At 38.9% G+C, this 23,777-nt stretch overlaps 1 protein-coding gene across 1 annotated transcript in view; it reads right to left on the bottom strand.

Annotated features, from left to right (window-relative positions):
* Positions 1 to 470: 470 nt before the first annotated feature.
* The window catches only part of LOC121389800 (F-box/WD repeat-containing protein 7-like), a 53,635-nt gene continuing 30,328 nt past the window's right edge, over positions 471 to 23,777 (bottom strand). The window contains exons 12-14 of the mRNA XM_041521450.1: positions 1,063 to 1,168; positions 597 to 705; positions 471 to 547 (exon numbers count right to left, since the gene is read on the bottom strand). Of these exons, the coding sequence (XP_041377384.1) occupies positions 471 to 547; positions 597 to 705; positions 1,063 to 1,168 (292 nt within the window). The remainder of the gene's footprint in view (positions 548 to 596; positions 706 to 1,062; positions 1,169 to 23,777) is intronic.

Consider the following 23,777-nt stretch of genomic DNA (forward strand, 5'->3'; position numbering starts at 1 on the left):
TATAGTAATACAGTTAATAATTTTCCCTAGCCCGGACCAAAAATTCACTTGCCAAAGAGATAACCAAGCCTGAGACCTGTGAGCTGCCTTGTTCAGGATCCATTACTTCATCATCATCATCATCACCATCATCATCATAATCAACTTCATCATCATCATCATCATCAACTTCATTATCGTCATCAACATCGCCAAATTTCTCTTCTGTAAATTGGAATATGTCATAACAAAGTTCCACCATGACAACCAACTCTAAGACTGAGGTTTTTTTGTTCTGCATATATTGCATCATCATCATCATATTATAATAAAGAAGATGCAGATAACCAATCCTGAGGGTTTGATGGGTCTTATTTGGCATCACCAATACATCATCATGATCATGATCATCACCAAATGTCTCTTCAATTGATTTGACTATCTCATAACAAAGAGATAACCAAGATAACCAACCCTACGACTGAATGGTCTTATTCTCTATCGAGTACTTCATCATCATCATCATCATCATCATCATCATCTTCATTACCATCACCAAATGTTTCTTCTATAAATTTGAATATCTCACACAAAAAAAGAACACCATGACAACCAACTCTGAGACTGTGAGGTGTCTTGATCTTGATCTTGATCTATTGCATCATTGTCACCATCATCATTATGTTCATCATCATTACCATCATCAAATTTCTCTTCTGTAAATATCTCACAATAAAGAACATCATGACAACCAACTCTGAGACTGTGAGGTGTCTTGATCTTCATCTATTATATCTTCATTATCATCATCATCATTGCCATCACCAAATGTTTCTTCTATTCTTCTATAAATTTGAATATCTCACAACAAAGAACACCATGACAACCAACTCTGAGACTGTGAGGTGTCTTGATCTTCATCTACTGCATCATCATCATCATCATCATCATCATCTTCACCATCATCCTCATCTTCTTCTTCTATAAATTCTGTAATATCTCACAACAAAGAACTCTGACTCGAGATGTGAGTCTTGACTTCAGGACGCAGCATAGTCTTGATATATATTTAGGCATCCTCACAGACACTGTGTCTGACTCGACATCTGAGTCTTGACCAGGACGAGCTAGTCTTGATATATATTTAGGCTGGATCACAGACACTGTGTCATCATCGGCTACATCAGGCCTGAAAAAGAACAGAAAGATCATAAAAACTTGAGTAACAAGAACACACACCGTCTCTATACTGGGAGACCGGCCTCGATGGCGTAGTGGTTAGGCCATCGGTCTACAAGCTGTTAGGTACTGGGTTCGGATCCCAGTCGAGGCATGGGATTTTTAATCCAGATACCGACCAAACCCTGAGTGATTGCTCTGCAAGGCTCAATTGGTAGGTGTAAACCACTTGCACCGACCAGTGATCCATAACTGGTTCAACAAAGGCCATGGTTTGTGCTATCCTGCCTGTGGGAAGTGCAAATAAAAGATCCCTTGCTGCTAATCGGAAAGAGTAGTCCATGTAGTGGCGACAGCGGGTTTCCTCTCAAAATCTGTGTGGTCCTTAACCATATGTCTGACGCCATATAACCGTAAATAAAATGTGTTGAGTGCGTCATTAAATAAAACATTTCTTTCTGGGAACTAATAAGGTGCCCATATCCAATGAAGATTCAGGTACGCCCATCCTGGATTTGGCCTCTGACATCACCCGTAACCAACTCCAGGATGGGGCCTCTATACTACATGTAGCTATGTGGGGAGAGTGGTAAAGTGTTCGCTTGATCCCTGTCAGTGGGCCCATTGGGCTACTTCTCGTTCCAGCCAGTGCACCACGACTGGTACATCAAAGGCCGTGGTATGTGTTATCCTGTCTGTGGGATGGTGCATATAAAAGATCCCTGCTGCTAATCGAAAAGAGTAGCCCATGAAGTGGCGACAGTAGGTTTCCTCTCTCTATATCTGTGTGGTCCTTAAACATATGTCCAACGCCATATAACCGTAATTAAAATGTGTTGAGTGCACCGTTAAATAAAACATTTCCTTCCTTCCTTCCTATATAGGGAGAGACCTTAATATAGGCATTGGCTGTTGGTCAGTTCTCAACAATAATACACATGTCAATAAATATTGTTTAAAAAACAAAGAAGTAGCATTGCTGCTATTGGAATTTTTTTTATTTTATTATTATTATTATTTTTTTTTATTTAACGACACTCAACACATTTACGGTTATATGGCATCAGACATATGGTTAAGGACCACACATATGTGAGAGGAAACTCGCTGTCACCACTTGATGGGCTACTCATTTTGATTTGCAGCAAGGGATCTTTTATATGCACCATCCCACACAGGATAGTACATACCACAGCTTTTGTTACACCAGTTATGGAGCACTGGTTAGATATAGAAATAGCCCAATGCACCCACCGACGGGAATCGATCCTAGATCGATCGGGCATCAGGCGAGCACTGTACCACTGAGCTACGTCCCCCTCCCCCCCATGTAGCTATTAGAGTAACTGGACCACATGCCACCTCTATACTGGAAGTAGCTATTGGAGTAACTGGACCACATGCCACCTCTATACTGGAAGTAGCTATTGGGAGTAACTGAACCTCATGCCACCTCTATACTGGAAGTAGCTATTGGGAGTAACTGGACCACATGCCACCTCTATACTGGAAGTAGCTATTGGAGTAACTGGACCACATGCCACCTCTATACTGGAAGTAGCTATTGGAGTAACTGGACCACATGCCACCTCTATACTGGAAGTAGCTATTGGAGTAACTGGACCACATGCCACCTCTATACTGGAAGTAGCTATTGGAGTAACTGGACCACATGCCACCTCTATACTGGAAGTAGCTATTGGAGTAACTGGACCACATGCCACCTCTATACTGGAAGTAGCTATTGGAGTAACTGGACCACATGCCACCTCTATACTGGAAGTAGTTATTGGAGTAACTGGACCACATGCCACCTCTATACTGGAAGTAGCTATTGGAGTAACTGGATCACATGCCACCTCTATACTGGAAGTAGCTATTGGAGTAACTGGACCACATGCCACCTCTATACTGGAAGTAGCTATTGGAGTAACCAAAACACATGTTACCTCTATATTGGAAGTAGCTATCTGAGTAACCAAAACACATGCCAACTCTATACTGAAAGTAGCTAATCTAGTAACCAAAACAAATGTCACCTCTATATTGGAAGTAGCTGAGTAACCAAAACACATGCCACCTCTATATTGGAAGTAGCTATCTGAGTAACCAAAACACATACCACCTCTATATTGGAAGTAGCTACTTGAGTAACCAAAACACATGCCACCTTTTAAAGACTTTTATTACACTTCAAAGACTTTCAAAGGCCAACTACTAAAGACATCTACTAAAGACCGCTAGGAACCCTGTGACATATGTCAACTTGCTACTAAAGACCGCTACGAACCCTGTGACATATGTCACCATGCTACTAAAGACAATACGCGCACCAGCTCTTTTCACGACGATGGTAATTGTAATGATTATGGTAATAATAAGGTAAGCTGCACGCTTTGCTGGCTACTATTACCTGCACCGACATGACAAACAGAGTTCATTGTCTGTAATTACCTGTCATCACAGTTGTTGGCGTTCACACATTTACACGGAGATTAGCACTATTAATTTACAGGTGGCGAGGGAATAATTGCCTGGGGTCAGGGCTGCAGAAAGTACTATTGCTATTAGTACTCTCTTATCTCCTACGTTCATCAAGGGACAATTAATTACGTGAACATGAGTACCGGTGAGGTACATGATACGCCCGTCAGGAGTTTGATGGAAAACCATAAGATATTATTAATGAATATGTTACGTGAATGATTCAATTCTAATCAGGGGAGGGATGTAGCCTAGTGGTACAGCGCTCGCTCGATGTGCTGTCGGTCTGGGATCGATCCTCAAAGGTGGGCCCACTGGGCTATTTCTTGTTCTACCCTGTCTGTGGGATGGTGCATATAAAAGATCCCTTGCTGCTAATCGAAAAGTTCATGAATTGGTGACAGCAGGTTTGCTGTCATTATCTATGTGGTCCTTAACCACATGTTTGACACCATTTAACCATAAATAAAATGTGTTGAGTGCGTCGTTAAATAAAACATTTCTTTCTTTTTTCAATTCTAATCATTTGAAATGTTTGCAATGGGATGGATGAACACTATGTTTTGGACCAACTAGTCAGGATACTGTACCCATTGAAGAAGGTGCTGTCTCATTAATGAAGTTATTGTTCTTAATTAGAAAGGGAAATTTTGTTTAGCCTTTTCTTCAAAGGCTAAACAAGATTTTCCTATGATGTTCAGAATATAGACAAATTATTTGATTTATTTGTATCACAGTGACCTAGTATCAGTATGCGACACACCGCTATCCCAAGTTGTTCCTACATGTGAGGTTTGATGGTTCTGTATGCATCTGTATGCAAGATATGGGCCAGAAAAGGATTTACTGTTATGTGCAGTAGACGGCGAAAAGTAGATCACAAAAAGTAGATCACAGTGAACTAGTAACAGTATGTGACACACTGCCATTCTAAGTTGTTCCTACAATGTACATGTGTGGTTTGATGGTCCTGTATGCATCAGTATGCAAAATATGGTCCATACAAGGATTTACAGTTATGTACAGTAGACCATGAAAAGTAGGTCACATTGACTTAGTAATAGTATGCAACACACCACCATCCAAGTTGTTCCTACATGTGAGGTTTAATGGTTCTGTATGCATCTATATGCAAGATATGGTCCAGACAAGAAAATGTTATGAGACGGATGGACAGACGGACGGGACGGACAATGCCATACCGTAATACAACCCATCATAGACGGGCATGTGTAACAATTCATAATAAAGTTATGCAAAAAATTTCAACTCAATATCTTGAGGCTTTGTAAACAAACATTCTGGAATTACTTCTAAAGGTACACATGTATGTCCTCTACAGGACGCAAATGTTTTTCATACATCCTAAGCTCAAGGGTAATAACTCTGTCAAAAAATGGGCAAATCGAAATGCAAGTCAAACTTGATCTGGAACAGTATATGATAAAGATACACACAAAATTTGGGCATTGCAAAAAACAACAACTTTAAAGTTTGTTTTGTTTAACAACACCACTAGAGCACATTGATTAATTAATCATCGGCAATTGGCTGTCAAACATTTGGTAATTCTGACACATAGTCATCAGAGGAAACAGGCTACAGACATGATAGCACATACCACAGCCTTTGCTATACCAGCCGTGATGCACTGGCGGGAACGAGAAATAGTCCAGTGAGCCCACCAATGTGGCTCCAGGCTTTGAATTATGAATGTTATTTAATACAGACATTTTGGGATTCTGTCACGTAATCTGGGATTCATGGATGCAAGGAATCATGCTAAATATTCAGCCTGGGATCGATCCTAGACCATAGCTAGAGAGGAAAACTGCACATTTTTTTTGTTAGTAGCAAGGGATCTTTTATATGCACCATTCCACAGACAGGATAGCACATACCGCAGCATTTGTTAAATCAGTCATGATGCTCTGGCTTGGAACGAGAAATACCCCAATGGACCCACTGACAGGGACCGATCCTAGACTGACCACACATCAATGATCTTATTTTGTGCACTTTGTTCCCATGTGGAATGTTTAAATGCAATAAATTTTATCTGATCTTATCTTATCTCAATCGAGTGAGCACTTTACCCGTGAGCTACATCATGCCACCCTGTAACTAACAGACAGGATAGCACATACCATGGCCTTTGTTACATCAGTCGTGATGCTCTGGCTTGGAATGAGAAATAGCCCAATGGGCCCACCGACGGGGAGCGATCCTAGACGGACTGTGCATCAATCAAGTGAGCATTTTACCAGTGGGCTACGTCTTGCCACCCTGCAGCCTACAAACAGGATAGCACATACCACAGCCTTTGTTACATCAGTCGTGATGCTCTGGCTTGGAATGAGAAATAGCCCAATGGGCCCACCGACGGGGAGCGATCCTAGACCGACCAAAATATCAGGCGAGCGAGTGCTTTACAACTGAGCTACGTCCTGCCACCCTGCAGCCTATAGACAGGATAGCACATACCATTGCCTTTGTTACATCAGTCGTTAAATAAAACATTTTTTATTTTTTATTTTTTTTATTACATCAGTCATGATGCTCTGGCTTGGAATGAGAAATACCATAATGGGCCCACCAACGGGGGGATCGATCCTAGACCGAATGCGCTTCAATGGAGAACGAACACTTTATCAGTGGGTTAGGTCCTGCAACTAACATGAATCATCACAAAAAGCCTGGCAGACTGAATGACATATCTATCAGACAGGTGACCTTGGCTTGTTGAATCATTTTCAGCACAGCAGCCCACAGCAAAAGTCTGATTGGTCTCCAGAGCACCTGTTTCCAAATATAGAGACCTGCACTGTGACCTAGCCCAGTGACCCACATAAACAGTGCAGTGACCTCATTAAGCTGCAGCCAAGAAAGACATGCTTATGCCCTCCCAGAGCAAAATTGGGACTCTTGATAAAAATGTTTTTTTGTTTGATTGATGCTCACATTGTTTTGTCAGTTTGTTCCATTAAATATGCATGTATATGTATGTGTACATGTAGCTATTGAACGTACAGACATTACAAACTGAAAGATATCTTTTTGAATGCAAAATGAAAAAATAAAAAGGAAAAAAGAAAAAAAGAAAAGAAAAAAAGGCATTCCAGAAATAACTGCATAGAGGGCGCTGCAATGTATACATATTTCCAGTTGTTGTTTCCAGGAGTTGTGTGTGTGTGTGTGTGTGTGTGTGAGGGGGGGGGGGGGGGGGCGGAAGGGGGAGGAGGGAAGTAAGGAAGGAAATTTTTATTTAGCGACGCACTCAACACATTTTATTTACGGTTATATGGTGTCAGACATATGGTTAAGGAGCACACAGATATTGAGGGAGGAAACCCACTGTCACCACTTCATGGGCTACTCTTTTCGATTAGCAGCAAGGGATCTTTTATATGCACCATCCCATAGACAGGATACCACAGCCTTTGATGTACCAGTCATGGTGCACTGGCTGAAACGAGAAATGGCCCAATGGGCCCACTGACGGGGATTGATCCCAAACCGACCACGCATCAAGAGAGCGCTTTACCACTGGGCTATGTCTCACCCCGTTTTACTAATGGAAAAATGTAGCGTGTTTTATCTTTAAGATTATAATATGTCGAAATTATTAAATGTTTGACATCCAATAGCCAATGATAAAAAAAAAATCAATGTGCTCTAGTGGTATCGTTAAAAAAACCCTCAAACTTTAACTTTAATCTAAAACAAGAACATTTTAAAATGGTTAATTGTTTGACCGTGTGATGTGAATTTTTTTCCAACTTGTTTTCACTCCAGTTAATTTGACTTTAGGAAGTACTAAACAAAATAACTTCCGGCTGGGTCAAAGTTCGAGGTGTACCCAACTTTTGATAGAGCAGTTAACACCACAAGTCCTGTGATTGGTGATAAATGTGAGTGTGTTGGTTGTAAAAAAAAAAAAAAAGTTTCATCTGGGCAAAAATGTATGCAATTTTATTTCATCTAGTACCAATGTGTCAAGTAGCCTTGTGCTTGAAACATATATAGGGTACCTGTAAAAAAAAGTACTCAAATTTTGTGCAGAACTCGGGTAGTCATATATGCTACCCATTATCTCTGAAATGAGCAGCTTGACCCCCAATTGTTTTTTGATTCACTTTAAACGAGAGGTGTCACGAGCATAGGAAGGTGCCAAAAAGTGTGTGTGAGCAGACTTATATTTACACACTTTTACACTATTTTAAAGCAAATATATAGCAAAATATCTGAAACGTAGGTGGGGGGGGGGGGGGGGGGGGGGTGGCACATGCCCTCCTTGACCCCCTGCTTCCTAGCCAGTGGAGGTGACAGTATTTATATCTGTGGCGTTTATGTCGATTGATATGCTGCAGGTAGGGTTTTTAGCCACATATGTTACTATTGTCGTCTATGGGATTTGATTTGGTAGTATACACCCTTTACCAGCATACAGCTGTGTAGGTAATTCATCTATGAATTAAATATTAATCTCACAGGCTGGGTTTCCAATCTAGCCAGGCTTAATAAGGAGTCTGCATTAAAAGCATGACCTGGCAGTTTTCCAAGTGTGTTAACATGTAAACACTTTCTCTTTGTGAGAACTAACCTGACAGGCAAGATATAGCTCAGTCGGTAGAGTGCTCACTTGACTAGCCCCAATACTCTGCCGTTCACGAGGTACATGGGGTGGGACATAGCCCAGTAGGTACAGTGTTCACTCGATGCACGGTCGGTGTTGGATCGATCCCCATCAGTGGGCCCACTAGCCTATTTCTCGTTCCAGCCAGTGCAGCACAACTGGTATATCAAAGGCCGTGGTATGTACTACCCTTTCGGTGGGATAGTGCATATAAAAGATCCCTTGCTGCTAATCGGAAAGAGTAGCCCATGAAGTAGCGACAGCGGGTTTCCTCTCTCAATATCTGTGTGGTCCTTAACCATATGTCTGACGCCATATAACTGTAAATAAAATGTGTTGAGTGCGTCGTTAAATAAAACATGCCTTTCTTTTTTCCAAGAGGTACATGGATGGTTATGGTCACAGCAGGATATAACTCTACTCTTTAAAGTTTTGTTTAACAATACCACTAGAGCACACTGATTTATTAATCATTGGCTACTGGATGTCAAACATTTGGTAATTTTACATAATCTTAGAGGAAACCTGCTAAATTTTTCCATTAGTAGCAAGGAATCTTTTATATGCACCATCCCACAAACAGGATGGCACATACCACAGCCTTTGATATACTAGTCGTGGTGCACTGGTTGGAATGAGAAATAGCCCACTGGGCACACAAACAGGGATCGATCTTACAACCAAATGCGCATCAGGCATGTACTTTACCACTGGACTACGTCCTACTCCTACCTGGAGGTATGCAGCAATTCTGTATTTTCACTGTACAGTTATCTCTGGCTGAGAGAGCGATCATAACTGTTCAAATGTCTGTCTAGCTCTTGAACTAGAGCTGAAATTTGAGGTTTGGTATCTCAGAGCTTGAACTTAACGGCGGCACCCACGGCAATTGCCATCGTTGAGATATAAATCGCCATAGGTATAGAGCATCACCTGGTGTACATTTTTATCTGCCAATATTTAACATTTGCACATTTAAAAGATGTCAGGTTTATTTGCTGCAAATGTCACTTTAAAAAACAATTGCCATAGGCAGGCTCAAAATTGCTGTCAGTGGACTGTTTCACCCATTGCAATTCTTATAAAAATTGCTGTGGGAGATAAATTCTTAAGTACGAGCCCTGGTATCTCACGAGAAAAATGGGCAAATCATTATGAAAGTCAAACTTGATCTGTAACAGTACATGATAAAGCTATATACAAAATTTCATCTCATTATCTCCAGCCATTGCTAAAAAAAACGAAGAAAAAAAACATATCTCCAAGGTCCATAATTAAATATGTGAAAAATGGGTGAATTGTCAAGAAAGTCAAACCTATACAAAAAATGCAAGCTCAGTACCTTGAGACATTGTGGAACCCCCCCCCCCCCCCCCCCCAAAAAAAAAAAAAAAAAAATCATTTAGAAAACTAAGTAAGTGGGACAGACAGACAGAGAAGGATGGACAGACAGGACGGACCAGTTCAGGTCCTTGAGTCTGCTTTAAGTTTAACATATGTTAGTAAAATTGTTTCTATTTAAACAGTGACTGTCTGTGACATCAAACAGAATAGTGTACATGTATTTACATACATTATTGTCATATTTAATTCACACAACAAAAGAACAGAAAGAAAAAAAGTTAAATGATATTATTTCCGGTCACAGCATTAGATGAGTATTGACATTGTACAGGTAACCGGCCTCGGTGGCGTCGTGGTAGGCCATCGGTCTACAGGCTGGTAGGTACTGCATTCAGATCCCAGTCGAGGCATGGGATTTTTAATCCAGATACCGACTCCAAACCGTAAGTGAGTGCTCTACAAGGCTCAATGGGTAGGTGTAAACTGTTTCAACAAAGGCCATGGTTTGTGCTATCCTGCCTGTGGGGGCGCAAATAAACACAGTTTATTTACGGTTATATAGCGTCAGACATATGGTTAAGGACCACACAGATTTTGAGACGAAACCCGCTGTCGCCACTACATGGGCTACTCTTCCGATTAGCAGCAAGGGATCTTTTATTTGCGCTTCCCACAGGCAGGATAGCACAAACCATAGCCTTTGTTGAACCAGTTATGGATCACTGGTCGGTGCAAGTGGTTTACACCTACCCATTGAGTCTTGTGGTTTATTAATTAGAAGCAAGGGATATTTTTAAATACTTTTCACTGGCGTAGGAAGTGGGGGAAGCATGTGCCCCCCCCCCTTTTTTTTAAAATAGATATTTTGCTTTATATTTGCTTTATAATAGTGTAAAAGTGTGTAAATATAAAAGGACCCCCCCCCCCACCCCACTTTTTGGCACCTTCCTCCGCCACAACTTTTTATTCTACAGACAGGATGTTTGTAACTTTTTTCTTTTTAGCGTGACCATGTACAACACAGAGGTCATAGTTGCCAATGTATATTTACCTCAGTATATACACAGCTGTACACGGCTCAATCTTTTATGTTGATGATTGGCAGGTGGGGGTGGGGGGAGTGGGGTGGGGGTAGGGGAGTGAAGGGTGTGTAACACAATTTCAGTTTGGGACACCCATTGACATTTATGGGCAATCCCTATTTACATATATACATGTCTGTACTATTTATGTAAAACAATAATTTAAATTTCAACACTTTCTGTGAGCCTAAATCCTGTTTTCCTTCCCCTTCAGGGCAAAGACCGTTATGCACTTTCCAAAGTGAACTCTTATTTTTAAAACAGGATGCCTGGTAACCCTGTACCTAAAATATACTGAGTGAAAAAAGAAATGCAACAAAATACAGATACCGGTACTCCATAAATTATCATCATTATATCTGATAATAATTAAAACAGATACTCTGGTGGGTTTTAAGAGTCTGTTAGGTTGAAATCACAAAATGATAAAATTTCAGTGTTGTATCTATTTCACACCACCGCCTAAAATACTTTTCGTTATTATTTCACACCCTACGTTTGTTTTGTTGCATAGTATATACATACATGTATATATCATATGTGACCAGCACTGACAGCCTGAATAGCTCTGGACCAACGACCTACATAGATAGATATTATTGCACGCCTGCTAGATCAATGTCAAAATAACCTTACAGCACTACAAAACTACAAGTCACTGCTTTGTGCCACAGCTTAAAGGGACATTCCTGAGTTTGCTGCACTTTTTAAGAAAGAAAGAAAGAAATGTTTTATTTAACGACACACTCAACACATTTTATGTACGGTTATATGGCATCAGACATATGGTTAAGGACCACACAGATTTTGAAAGGAAACCCGCTGTCGCCACTACATGTGCTACTCTTTCCAGTTAGCAGCAAGGGATCTTTTCTTTGCACTTCCCACAGACAGGATAGCACAAACCATGGTCTTTGTTGAACCAGTTATGAATCACTGGTCAGTGCAAGTGGTATACACCTACCCATTGAGCCTTGTGGAGCACTCACTCAGGGTTTGGAGTCGGTATCTGAATTAAAAATCCCATGCCTCGACTGAGATCCGAACCCAGTACCTACCAGCCTGTAGACCAATGGCCACACACTTTTTAAGATGTTATCGACTAACAGAGACTTTTTAACGATTGTAATTACATATCAAATATATTGTTCTGTATAAAATATTAGTGGCTGTATATTAAACGTGTTTCTGATCATTCTGATATTTGTACTATGTTAAATTTCATTTTATTTCCTTAAATATTGGTTTTTTCGTATGTATACGTATACGAAATTATTTGAAGACGAAATCCAGTTTGGGCTTCTTACAAATATTAAGACGACCAGAAACACATTGAATATACAGACACTGGTATTCTAAACAAGAAATATTTTATTAGTAGGAAACATTTTACAATGCAGCAAACTCAGGAATGTCCCTTTAACAATAAGGTAGTCTGGTTTGTAAAATAGCACATTCAACTTTTTATTGGTTTTAAACGCATTATATTCAATGCTGAATAAATGAATTAAATTAATCCGAAGAAAAGTTGACAGAATCACAGACAGACAGCACATAAACAATAACTTAAGTGTCAGAAAAGTTCACATCATGATTTTTATAGTTGAACTAAAATGTTAAGTACTCAATTAACATTAAAAATGATTAATTAATTAAATTAATAATTTAATTTTTTGGAGAAAAAGTCAGTTTGTTTTGTTGAATGAAACCAGATGAGACATTGAGCAATTAATTACGACAGAAAAAACTCAACTGATCTTTATAGTTGACCTAAAATGTTATACTACTGGTAGTATCATGAAGTTAAAGTTTGTTTTGTTTAACAACACAACTAGAGCACACTGATTTAATAATCTACTGGATATCAAACATTTGATAATTTTGACATGTAGTCTTAGAGAGGAAACTAGTCTTAGAGAGGAAACCCGCTAAATTTTTCCATTGGTAGCAAGGAATCTTTTATATGCACCATCTCACAGACAGGATAGCACATACCACTGCCTTTAATACACCAGTTGTGGTGCACAGGCTGGAATGAGAAAAAAAAACCCAATCAGTTAGCACCTCAGGCGAGCACTCAACCAACTGAGCTAAATCCCATCCCATTTTGTTTAATGAATGAATGAAATAGTTTTATTTAACGACGCACTTAACACATTTTACATAACGGTTATATGGCGTCGGACATATGGTTAAGGACCACACCGATTTTGAAAGAGGTAACCCGCTGTCGCCACTTCATGGGCTACTCTTTTCTATTAGCAGCAAGGGATCTTTTACTTTCTACTGTCTTTAAACATGTAGGGGCGGGATTTAGCTCAGTCGGTTGAGTGCTTGCTTGAGGTGCTTGTGTCGCAGGATCGAACCACCTCGGTGGATCTATTCAATTGACTGATTTTTTCTCTCTCGTCACAACCAATGCACCACAACTGGATAACGGCTGTAGTATGTGCATATAACAGATCCCTTGCTGCATTAAGAAAATGAAGGTTTTCCATTAATAGCAAGAGATCTTTTATATTCACCAAACCACAGACAGGATAGCACATACCACAGTCTTTGATATACCAGTTGTGATGCACTGGCTAGAACGAGAAATAGTCCAATGGGCCCACCAGTGGGGATCGATCCTAGACCAACCACGCATCAAGCGAGTGCTACACCCACCCACCCCAAAAATACGAACACAGATGCACACTAAATAGTATTTCACCTGAGGAACTGTACATATTTTTAGAAACATTTTGCTCAAAATATTCGGAGGAAGAAATCTCTTTAATCTAGTTTTCTGTTTGTTTTAAATGTCAATGCATTCCAACTCATTACAAAAAATAGTTTGGCCTAGTTACTAATTTGAAATTAAAAAAACCCCAACTTGTTAGTAGAAATTATGTTTTTCAATGACTCTATATTGGGACCAAATTAATCTAACATTCTTTGCGATATAAAAAGAAAAAAAGAAGAGATTTACCTTTTTTTCTAGTAATATAATCCTCTATATTTAGTTTTACTCCCATTCAGAAATATATGATAGATTAAGAAAGGATTAACTATACTTACATATATGGGCTAAAATATCTTGGGTATTACTTTTCTTTTCTCAACAACTGAAGGCCAATGATTGGCTGGCTCATAAACGCTGGCATTTAATTGGTTCTTCAATGCTGATGACATTTCATTTTCATTCATTTAACATTTCCATTCATTGGTAAATTTATAATGCTAGGGTATTATGCATTCAATCATTCATGGGGGCGAGATGTAGCCTAGTGGTAAAGTGGTCGCTCGATGCGCAGTCAGTATGTGATCGATCCCTCGGTAGGCCCGTGCACCACGACTGGTATGTACTACCCTGTCTGTGAGATTGTGCATATAAAAGATCCCTTGCTGCTAATCAAAAAGAGTAATCCATGAAGTGGCAACAGTGGGTTTCCTCTCTCAGTATCTGTGTGGTCCTTAACCATACGTCTGATATCATATAACCGTAAATAAAATGTGTAGAGTGCGTCGTTAAATAAAACATTTCTTTCTTCTTTATTTTTGGTTACAATAAAACAAGATTTAATTAAGAAAAGAAGAAAATATAATTTCTAACTCTACAACCAGATATGAATTCATCTAGTGCTACTGAATAGAACTCAGTAAGGACACTTCATTTCCATATTCATGAATAATTAATGCAAAGATTATGCATGACATCATTTAATTTATGGTTATTTATTACAATTAAATGTAAAAGACGAGAAATATGACACATGCATGTAACCCTGACATACATGCAGCACCCTTGAGGAAATACCTGTCCAAATGTCGTCCACATCATGTATTTAAACCAGGGGCCTAATTCACTAAACTGTCGCAACTTTGCGATCTCGCAGTGCAATGCTAAAAGACTTGCAAAGAGGATCCTTTGTTGTCTAGCAGAGCCTAAGAGACCTTTGTGAATTAGACCCTAGGGCTTCTAGAATTTATATAAAAATCCACTAGCCATGGGATCAGTTATTTAAACAAATTTACTAGCCATGATTAAAAATTCACAATTTTACTAATAGTATTAATCAGATATGTCACCTAAAGAAGGAGATAGAGCTTATAAAAACCTTTAGATTTGGATATTCAAATTTACAAAATAAGACTTAAATGCAACATTTGACAACTGTTTTTTGTCACTAGCCGTTGGGCATGGCGATAGTAGTTATTTACTAGCCCAACATTGAAGATCACTAGCCATGGTAGTGGGAATACCGTAATGTAGAAGCCTTGCATAAATTTACAAATTTGATACATATTCAGCCTCAGTATGCGATTTTGGATTAAAAACATTTAAGTGTCATAAGGACTCCCTGTTTGCAAATCTTTAGAGCCCGCCACCAACCCAGCAAGCCCTGCTGTGCATCTCCAGTAGAACAGAAGATACATTAAGGGGCCGTCCATAATTTGCAACATTTTCATGAGCGTACAAACCGTACGCGTGTGTGTGTGTGTGTGTTTTAAGGAGCCAGCGTACACTTTTTTTAAAATGAAAAATGTTAATCAACATTTTTCATTTGGGGATGTACACTTTTAAGGGGGGGGGGGTTTAGGGGGTGGTCGAAAGCGTACGGTTTGTATGCTCGTGAAATTTTGAAAATTATGGACAGCTCCTAAATGTTTTGATTAAAACCATGGAAAAGATCGCTATTCAAGACTGTGGTTTCCCAGGATTTTGAGATATATGTTGACTGTGTTATTTTGAAGAATCAATGTAATTTGTACAAATAATTTTTATGAGCCACGCAGGCTCGTATGCTAGCCAAGCTGGAGAGTCCTGTATGATTTTTGTGAGCCATGCAGGCTCGTATGCTAGCCAAGCTGGAGAGTCCTGTATGATTTTTGCGAGCCACGCAGGCTCGTATGCTAGCCAAGCTGGAGAGTCCTGTATGATTTTTGCGAGCCACGCAGGCTCGTATGCTAGCCAAGCTAGAGAGTCCTGTATGATTTTTGTGAGCCATGCAGGCTCGTATGCTAGCCAAGCTAGAGAGTCCTGTATGATTTTTGTGAGCCACGCAGGCTCGTATGCTAGCCAAGCTAGAGAGTCCTATATGATTTTTGTGAGCCTCAGGCTCCTGGACTCCTGGACTCCCCTCAAAATAGCACACTGATACTAAGGAAATGACACTATAGACTTGGCGGTAACAGCTTTATGTACAAAAAAAAGAGAAAAAAAAAGAGAAAAAAAAAAGAGTTCTGTGTCAAAGTTCAAGGTGCACTGTCAAATAAATATTTACGGAGCAATAACAGCTGCGGTTTTAATTGGTAGTAATATGTGTCATGAATTATTGGTGCATTAACACTATTATCCATTAATTGCCAGTAAATGAATAAAAGCAATTTTATTTGTTATACATCTGTTATGCAGTACACAGTAAGAGGTTGAAACCAGTACAGAGTACAGGCACCTCCATAGATGGAACTGAGATTTTCAGTCAAAATAAGGGATGCTAATAAAATCTTTGATAAAATCTCTTAAATGGTTGGGGCAAGACGTAGCCCTGTGGTAAAGCGCTCACTCGATGTGCGATCGGTCTGGGATCGATCCCCATCGGTGGGCCCATTTGGCTATTTCTCGTTCCACCCAGTGCACCACGACTGGCATATCAAAGGCCATAAGGTAGTTCACTAAATCACTAAACTGTCGCAACTTCGCGATCTCGCAGTGCAATGCTAAAAGACTTGCAAAGAGGATCCTTTGTTGTCTAGCAGAGCCTAAAAGACCTTTGTCAATTAGACCCTAGGGCTTCTAGAATTTATATAAAAATCCACTAGCCATGGGATCAGTTATTTAAACAAATTTACTTGCCATAATTAAAAATTCACAATTTTACTAATAGTAATAATCGGATATGTCACTTAAAGAGGGAGATAGCGCTTAAAAACCCGTAGATTTGGATATTCAAATTTACAAACTGTTAATAAAATAAAATCTTTCATAAAATCTCTTAAATGGTTGGGGCAGGACGTAGCCCAGTGGTAAAGCGCTCGCATGATGTGCGGTCGGTCTGGGATCGATCCCCATCGGTGGGCCCATTGGGATATTTCTCGTTCCACCCAGTGCACCACGACTGGCATATCAAAGGCCGTAGTATGTACTACCCTGTCTGTGGGATGGTGCATATAAAAAATCAATTGCCGCTAATCGAAAAGAGTACCCCATGAATTGGCAAAAGCGGGTTTCCTCTCTCAATATCTGTGCAGTCCTTAACCATGTCCGACACCATATAACCGTAAATAAAATGTGTCGAGTGTGTCGTTAAATAAAATATTTCCTTCCTTCCTCTTAAATGGTATGTCACACACACACCCATTTTCATGCAGGTAGATTAAATGTGAGGTGCCATACCTTTTGTTGTTGTACTGTCTGGATGTGTTGATATGGCGATTAAATAAGTTTTATTAGTATATGTTAACATTGTCAGCAATAGGAATTGATTTAGTACACTGGAACCTGATGTACATCTCTAGAAACTAAAACTGGTAATAATTTAACACATACATGCCACTGTAACACAGAACCACCAACTCAAGGGCATATACAGCCTATAGGTCCAGACTAAGACAGTATATGTTAACATTGTCAGCAATAGGACTTGTTTAGTACACTGGAACCTGATGTACATCTCTACAAACTAAAACTGGTAATAATTTAACACATACATGCCACTGTAACACAGAACCACCAACTCAAAAGCATATACAGCCTATAGGTCCAGACTAAGACAGTATAAGACAGAACATTCAGCCACAACCACGAACAATCGGAAGGAAGGAAGGAAATGTTTTATTTAACGATGCACTCAACACATTTTATTTACAGTTATATGGTTAAGGACATATGGTTAAGGACCACACAGATATTGAGGGAGGAAACCCGCTGTCACAGCTTCATGGGCTACTCTTTTTTTATTAGCAGCAAGGGATCTTTTATATGCACCATCCCACAGACAGGATAGCACATACCATGGCCTTTGATGTACCAGTCATGGTGCACTGGCTAGAGCGAGAAATAGCCCAATGGGCCACAGACAGGGATCGATCCCAAACTGACTGCACATCAAGCGAATGCTTTACCACTGGGCTATGTCTCGCTCCTGTTGTTTTTTAAATACATGTGTCAGGAGATTACAGAGTATGCGTAGGCGGTTTTGGCCATAAGGGGTATTAGGTTTGTCCGAAAACCACTTTTTGAACTCAAAATTTCAAGGTATTTTCAATTGAAAAAATCAAAACAAAAGCCACCATTTTGAAAAAAAATCTTGTTTCTTTAATTATATTTCCGTTTCCGGTGAGTTTCGTGTGCAAAACGGCGGGAAATATGAATTGGGGAATGCACTGTATACAGTGTACAGTATAGATATCTCGCCTGCAGTAGTCAGAAGGTTAATATATTTAAAAAACATTTTAAAATATATTTATATTTAGGACTGCCCGATCTAAATTTGCGTTACAAATTGTTAGTTGTTTGCTGTATATTAAATATTGTTTGGGAAAATAACGCACAAAATTATTTATTGTAAAGTCCTTTTTCCCTGTTTGTTTAAATATCAAAATTGCCCCAGTAATTGTTCTGTCCCAGGTTGGACTACTGGCATCCGGTGGCCGAACCTGGGATAGACATGCTCGAAACCTTCGTGGTATAGGAGCATGTAAATATTTTATTGATTGATTGATAGATTATATTACATAAATTTTATTTTTTATTTTTCAAAAAAGGCCATTTCAATTTTGTAAAAACCCCACATTGAAAATGCTGCATTAAAATTGCTTTTTGGCTGAAAGGAAAAACGGACCAAGAGTTAACTCTCTTGAACAGAGATGTAGTTTGTAATATTTTTATTTTGAAATGAATAGTGATGTAATTTGCTTGATTTGCTTAAATGAGTGTGCATATTGAAAACATTAAAATGATTTTACAGTAAGGCGTCTTTTGTTTTCGGATGCAATTTGGAATACTTAGCATGGTGCCACTGTTGGTAGTTTGTAAGATGCTTTACACTGGCTAGAGTGAGAAATAACCCAAATGAGCCCACTGACAGGAAACGATCCTAAACCGACTGCACATCAGACGAATGCTTTATGGTACATCAAAGGCTGTGATATGTGCTATCCTGTCTGTGGACTCATTGGGCTATTTGTCGTTCACCACAACTGATATATCAAAGGGTGTGGTATGTGCTATCCTGTCTGTGGGATGGTGAATACAAAAGATCCCTTGCTACTAATGGAAAACTGTAGTGGGTTTCCTCTCTTACACTATACGTCAGAATTACCAATGTTGACATCAAATAGCCAATGATTAATAAAATCAATGTGCTCTAGTGGTGTCATTAAACAAAACAAAACTTAAGATGACAAACAGAAGCGTGTGAGACAAGGGGGCAGGAGAAAATCCTCAAATTTGGGCAAAAATGATACAGATATTTAGGAAAAATGTGCTAACCTGAGACCTTTTTACCATGTACTTCCATCATTCTACCCTCAAAATTCGTTGTAATCCATGTCAAAATGTGTAGTGATTCGTTTATAACCTTATATAACAGTGGTAGTAATGCTAATTAATATAAATAAATGTTGTCATCCAGATTCGAGCATTTTCGTTTAATTTGGACAAAAGCCAGCCTGCCCACCCCACCCCCACAAAAATGGGAGCCCGTACGCCTATGACGACAAAGAAGAACGTATCATTTTTAAGGCCGATCGCTAAGCCACAATGCACCAAGTTCACCTGTGGTAATCACGGTGCTAAATAATATTTTCTCGACAACAGTACCACCACTAATTAGCACCTGCAGAAGTCTGCAAATCCAAATGGCAAAACCGGAGAGTGAACCCCAGAATTATAGTAATCGCCATAACGACATGGATGTTGTCTCTGATTGGTCAACACTTTTACACCACCTCTAAGCACCTTGCTGTACATAGAGGATGTGCAAATGGCTGTAAACAAAATGATATTATTTCCATGTTTGTATAGATATAAATATAGATACACCTATGTATCTACGCATAATTAGCGCGATATTTAAAGTTTACCACGAGGAAAACAAGAGAAAGTTAACGAGGTGGTGTGAGACCGTCAACAGATACTGAAACTGCTACATGTATCTAATTAATGAAGGTATTACAGAAATAAGGCCGTGATGTCCATTATTAAATGTTAATGACCTGTGTTGTGACGTAAAAACTTTATCTGAAAAACAAGAGCTTACAGAAATATGTCCATGATGTAATTACAAGTTGATGTCCGACCTTCTAGTGTTGACATGTAAATAAAGGTCATTGGAAAAGTACGGTAACCATCATTGACTGTGTGTTCCAGCGAACATTTTGTTCAAGGATACATGTAACTTAAGAACTATGAGCTGTATGGCTTAATTTTTAAAAACATTTTGTTCAAGGATAACTTATGAACTATAAGCTGTATGGCTTAATTTTTTTAAACATTTTGTTCAAGAATAACTTATGAACTATAAGCTATATGGCTTAATTTTTTCAAAACAGTTTGTTCAAGGATAACTTATGAACTATAAGCTGTATGACTTAATTTTAAAAAACATTTTGTTCAAGGATAACGTATGAACTATAAGCTGTATGGCTTAATTTTTAAAAACATTTTGTTCAAGAATAACTTATGAACTATAATCTGTATGGCTTAATTTTTAAAAACATTTTGTTCAAGGATAACTTATGAACTATATGCTGTGTGGCTTAATTTTTAAAAACATTTTGTTCAAGGATAACTTATGAACTATAAGCTGTATGGCTTAATTTTTAAAAACATTTTGTTCAAGAATAACTTATGAACTATAAGCTGTATGGCGTAATTTTCTTAAAAACATTTTTACTGTATACTTTGTATTCCCAGTACGGAGTGAAGTATTATTCCTACATTTGTTTTTCACATGAGCTACGAAAGACCAATGGTCAACGTTCGAAACTTTACCCGAAAACCAAGATATTATGTACAAAAATATGTCCATGATGTACATGTGTAATTACAAGTTAATGACCTTTTGGTGTTGTGATGCAGGGCTTCTCCAGATTATGGTAGCCCCACTCCCATGGCTAGTGATATTCAGTGTTGGGCTCATGGAATATTTTGTTCAAGGTTAACTTTGTAATAAGCTTATTAACTATGAGCTGTCCGGTTTAAAAACATTCTAGATACTTTGGCTTCCCAGTAATGAGTAAAATGGTGTTTGTTTGTTTTTTCAACGAAAGAAAGAAATGTTTTATTTAACAATGCACTCAACACATTTTATTTACGGTTTTATGGCATCAGACATATGGTTAAGGACCACACAGATATTGAGAGGAAACCTGCTGTCTCCATTTCATGGCCTAATCTTTTTCATATGCACCATTCCACAGACAGGGTAGCACATACCACAACCTTTGATATACCAGTTGTGGTGCAATGGCTGGAATGAGAAATAGCCCAATGGGCCCACTGACGGGGATTGAGCCCACACCGACTGCGCATCGAGTGAGCGCTGTACCACTGGACTACTTGAAGGTTAACACTGGATGTATGCCATTGGTGACCTGGTCATCACCTAGGAGCAGCCAGTTATATGTCTTGTGATGCAGGGCTTCTCCAGATTATGGTAGCCCCACTCCCATGGCTAGTGATATTCAGTGTTGGGCTCATGGAATATTTTGTTCAAGGTTAACTTTGTAATAAGCTTATTAACTATGAGCTGTCAGGTTTAAAAACATGCTAGATACTTTGGCGTCCCAGTAATGAGTAAAATGTTATTATTATATTTTTTTTCAACAAAAAAAAAGAAATGTTTTATTTAACAACGCACTCAACACATTTTATTTACAGTTTTATGGCGTCAGACATATGGTTAAGGACCACACAGATATTGAGAGAGGAAACCTGCTGTCTCCATTTCATGGCCTACTCTTTTTCATATGCACCATTCCACAGACAGGGTAGTACATACCACAACCTTTGATATACCAGTTGTGGTGCACTGGCTGGAATGAGAAATAGCCCAATGGGCCCACTGACGGGGATTGAGCCCGCATCGAGTGAGCGCTGTACCACTGGGCTACTTCAAGGTTAACACTGGATGTATGCCATTGGTGACCTGGTCATCACCTAGGAGCAGCCAGTTATATGTCTTGAAACTGTTAACACACGTACATGTGTAAACAACAATGTGTTGTGAAAAATAACGCATGGTGTTCTCACCAACAGGTTTTTAAGAAATCTAAATTTTAATGTAAATTCCCAGAAACAAGTAAATTGTTATTCAGGACTCTTTTTGTTTTTATGTAAAGCATTGCAAATCATTTTTACATTGGCTGTGTGTTCCAGCGAACATTTTGTTCAAGGATAACTTAAGAACTATAAGCTGTATGGCTTAATTTTTAAAAACATTTTGTTCAAGGATAACTTATGAACTATAAGCTGTATGGCTTAATTTTTTAAAACATTTTGTTCAAGGATAACTTATGAACTATATGCTGTATGGCTTAATTTTTAAAAACATTTTGTTCAAGGATAACTTATGAACTATATTGCTGTGTGGGTTAATTTTTAAAAACATTTTGTTCAAGGATAACTTACGAACTATAAGGTGTTTGGCTTAATTTTTAAAAACATTTTTTTCAAGGATAACTTATGAACTATAAGCTGCATGGCTTAATTTTTTGTCAAACATTTTCACTGTATACTTTGTATTCCCAGTACGGAGTGAAGTATTATTCCTACATTTGTTTTTCACATGAGCTACGAAAGACCAATGGTCAACGTTCGAAACTTTACCCGAAAACCAAGATATTATGTACAAAAATATGTCCATGATGTACATGTGTAATTACAAGTTAATGACCTTTTGGTGTTGTGATGCAGGGCTTCTCCAGATTATGGTAGCCCCACTCCCATGGCTAGTGATATTCAGTGTTGGGCTCATGGAATATTTTGTTCAAGGTTAACTTTGTAATAAGCTTATTAACTATGAGCTGTCAGGTTTAAAAACATGCTAGATACTTTGGCGTCCCAGTAATGAGTAAAATGTTATTATTATATTTTTTTTCAACAAAAAAAAAGAAATGTTTTATTTAACAACGCACTCAACACATTTTATTTACAGTTTTATGGCGTCAGACATATGGTTAAGGACCACACAGATATTGAGAGAGGAAACCTGCTGTCTCCATTTCATGGCCTACTCTTTTTCATATGCACCATTCCACAGACAGGGTAGTACATACCACAACCTTTGATATACCAGTTGTGGTGCACTGGCTGGAATGAGAAATAGCCCAATGGGCCCACTGACGGGGATTGAGCCCGCATCGAGTGAGCGCTGTACCACTGGGCTACTTCAAGGTTAACACTGGATGTATGCCATTGGTGACCTGGTCATCACCTAGGAGCAGCCAGTTATATGTCTTGAAACTGTTAACACACGTACATGTGTAAACAACAATGTGTTGTGAAAAATAACGCATGGTGTTCTCACCAACAGGTTTTTAAGAAATCTAAATTTTAATGTAAATTCCCAGAAACAAGTAAATTGTTATTCAGGACTCTTTTTGTTTTTATGTAAAGCATTGCAAATCATTTTTACAAAATACCAATGCTAAACATTCTAAACTTTATCGGAAAAACAAGGGAATTACAGAAATGTCTGTGATGTACATGTAAGTATAACACATCTGATAATAGGTACTTTCTAATCACTGTTATCTGCATCACAATACACCCAACTGGCATCCTCGTCCTCTGCTGCTAATAAAGCTGGTCTGATCCATGCCCAGACCAGGTGTGGAGGCCATGTGGAGAGTGGTTACGTAATACCTCCGAGCGACCATGGTATCTCTAGCGAACTAGGCGTCGATCAGTCTAGGCTTGTAAGAAAATATACCGTCTTGGTCGCTGTGGAAATATACACATCATAAGATTCGGTCCCGCGTACTGTCTCCGGACCAGTCTGGGACTTTTATAATAAATAGCTAGGATTTTAGATATATCGGGGAGAAACATTGGAAGTATCCAGGGAACGGATGTTGTTCAACTG

The sequence above is a fragment of the Gigantopelta aegis genome, chromosome 15 (assembly GCF_016097555.1).
Source record: "Gigantopelta aegis isolate Gae_Host chromosome 15, Gae_host_genome, whole genome shotgun sequence".
Classification (NCBI taxonomy): Eukaryota; Metazoa; Mollusca; class Gastropoda; order Neomphalida; family Peltospiridae; genus Gigantopelta; species Gigantopelta aegis.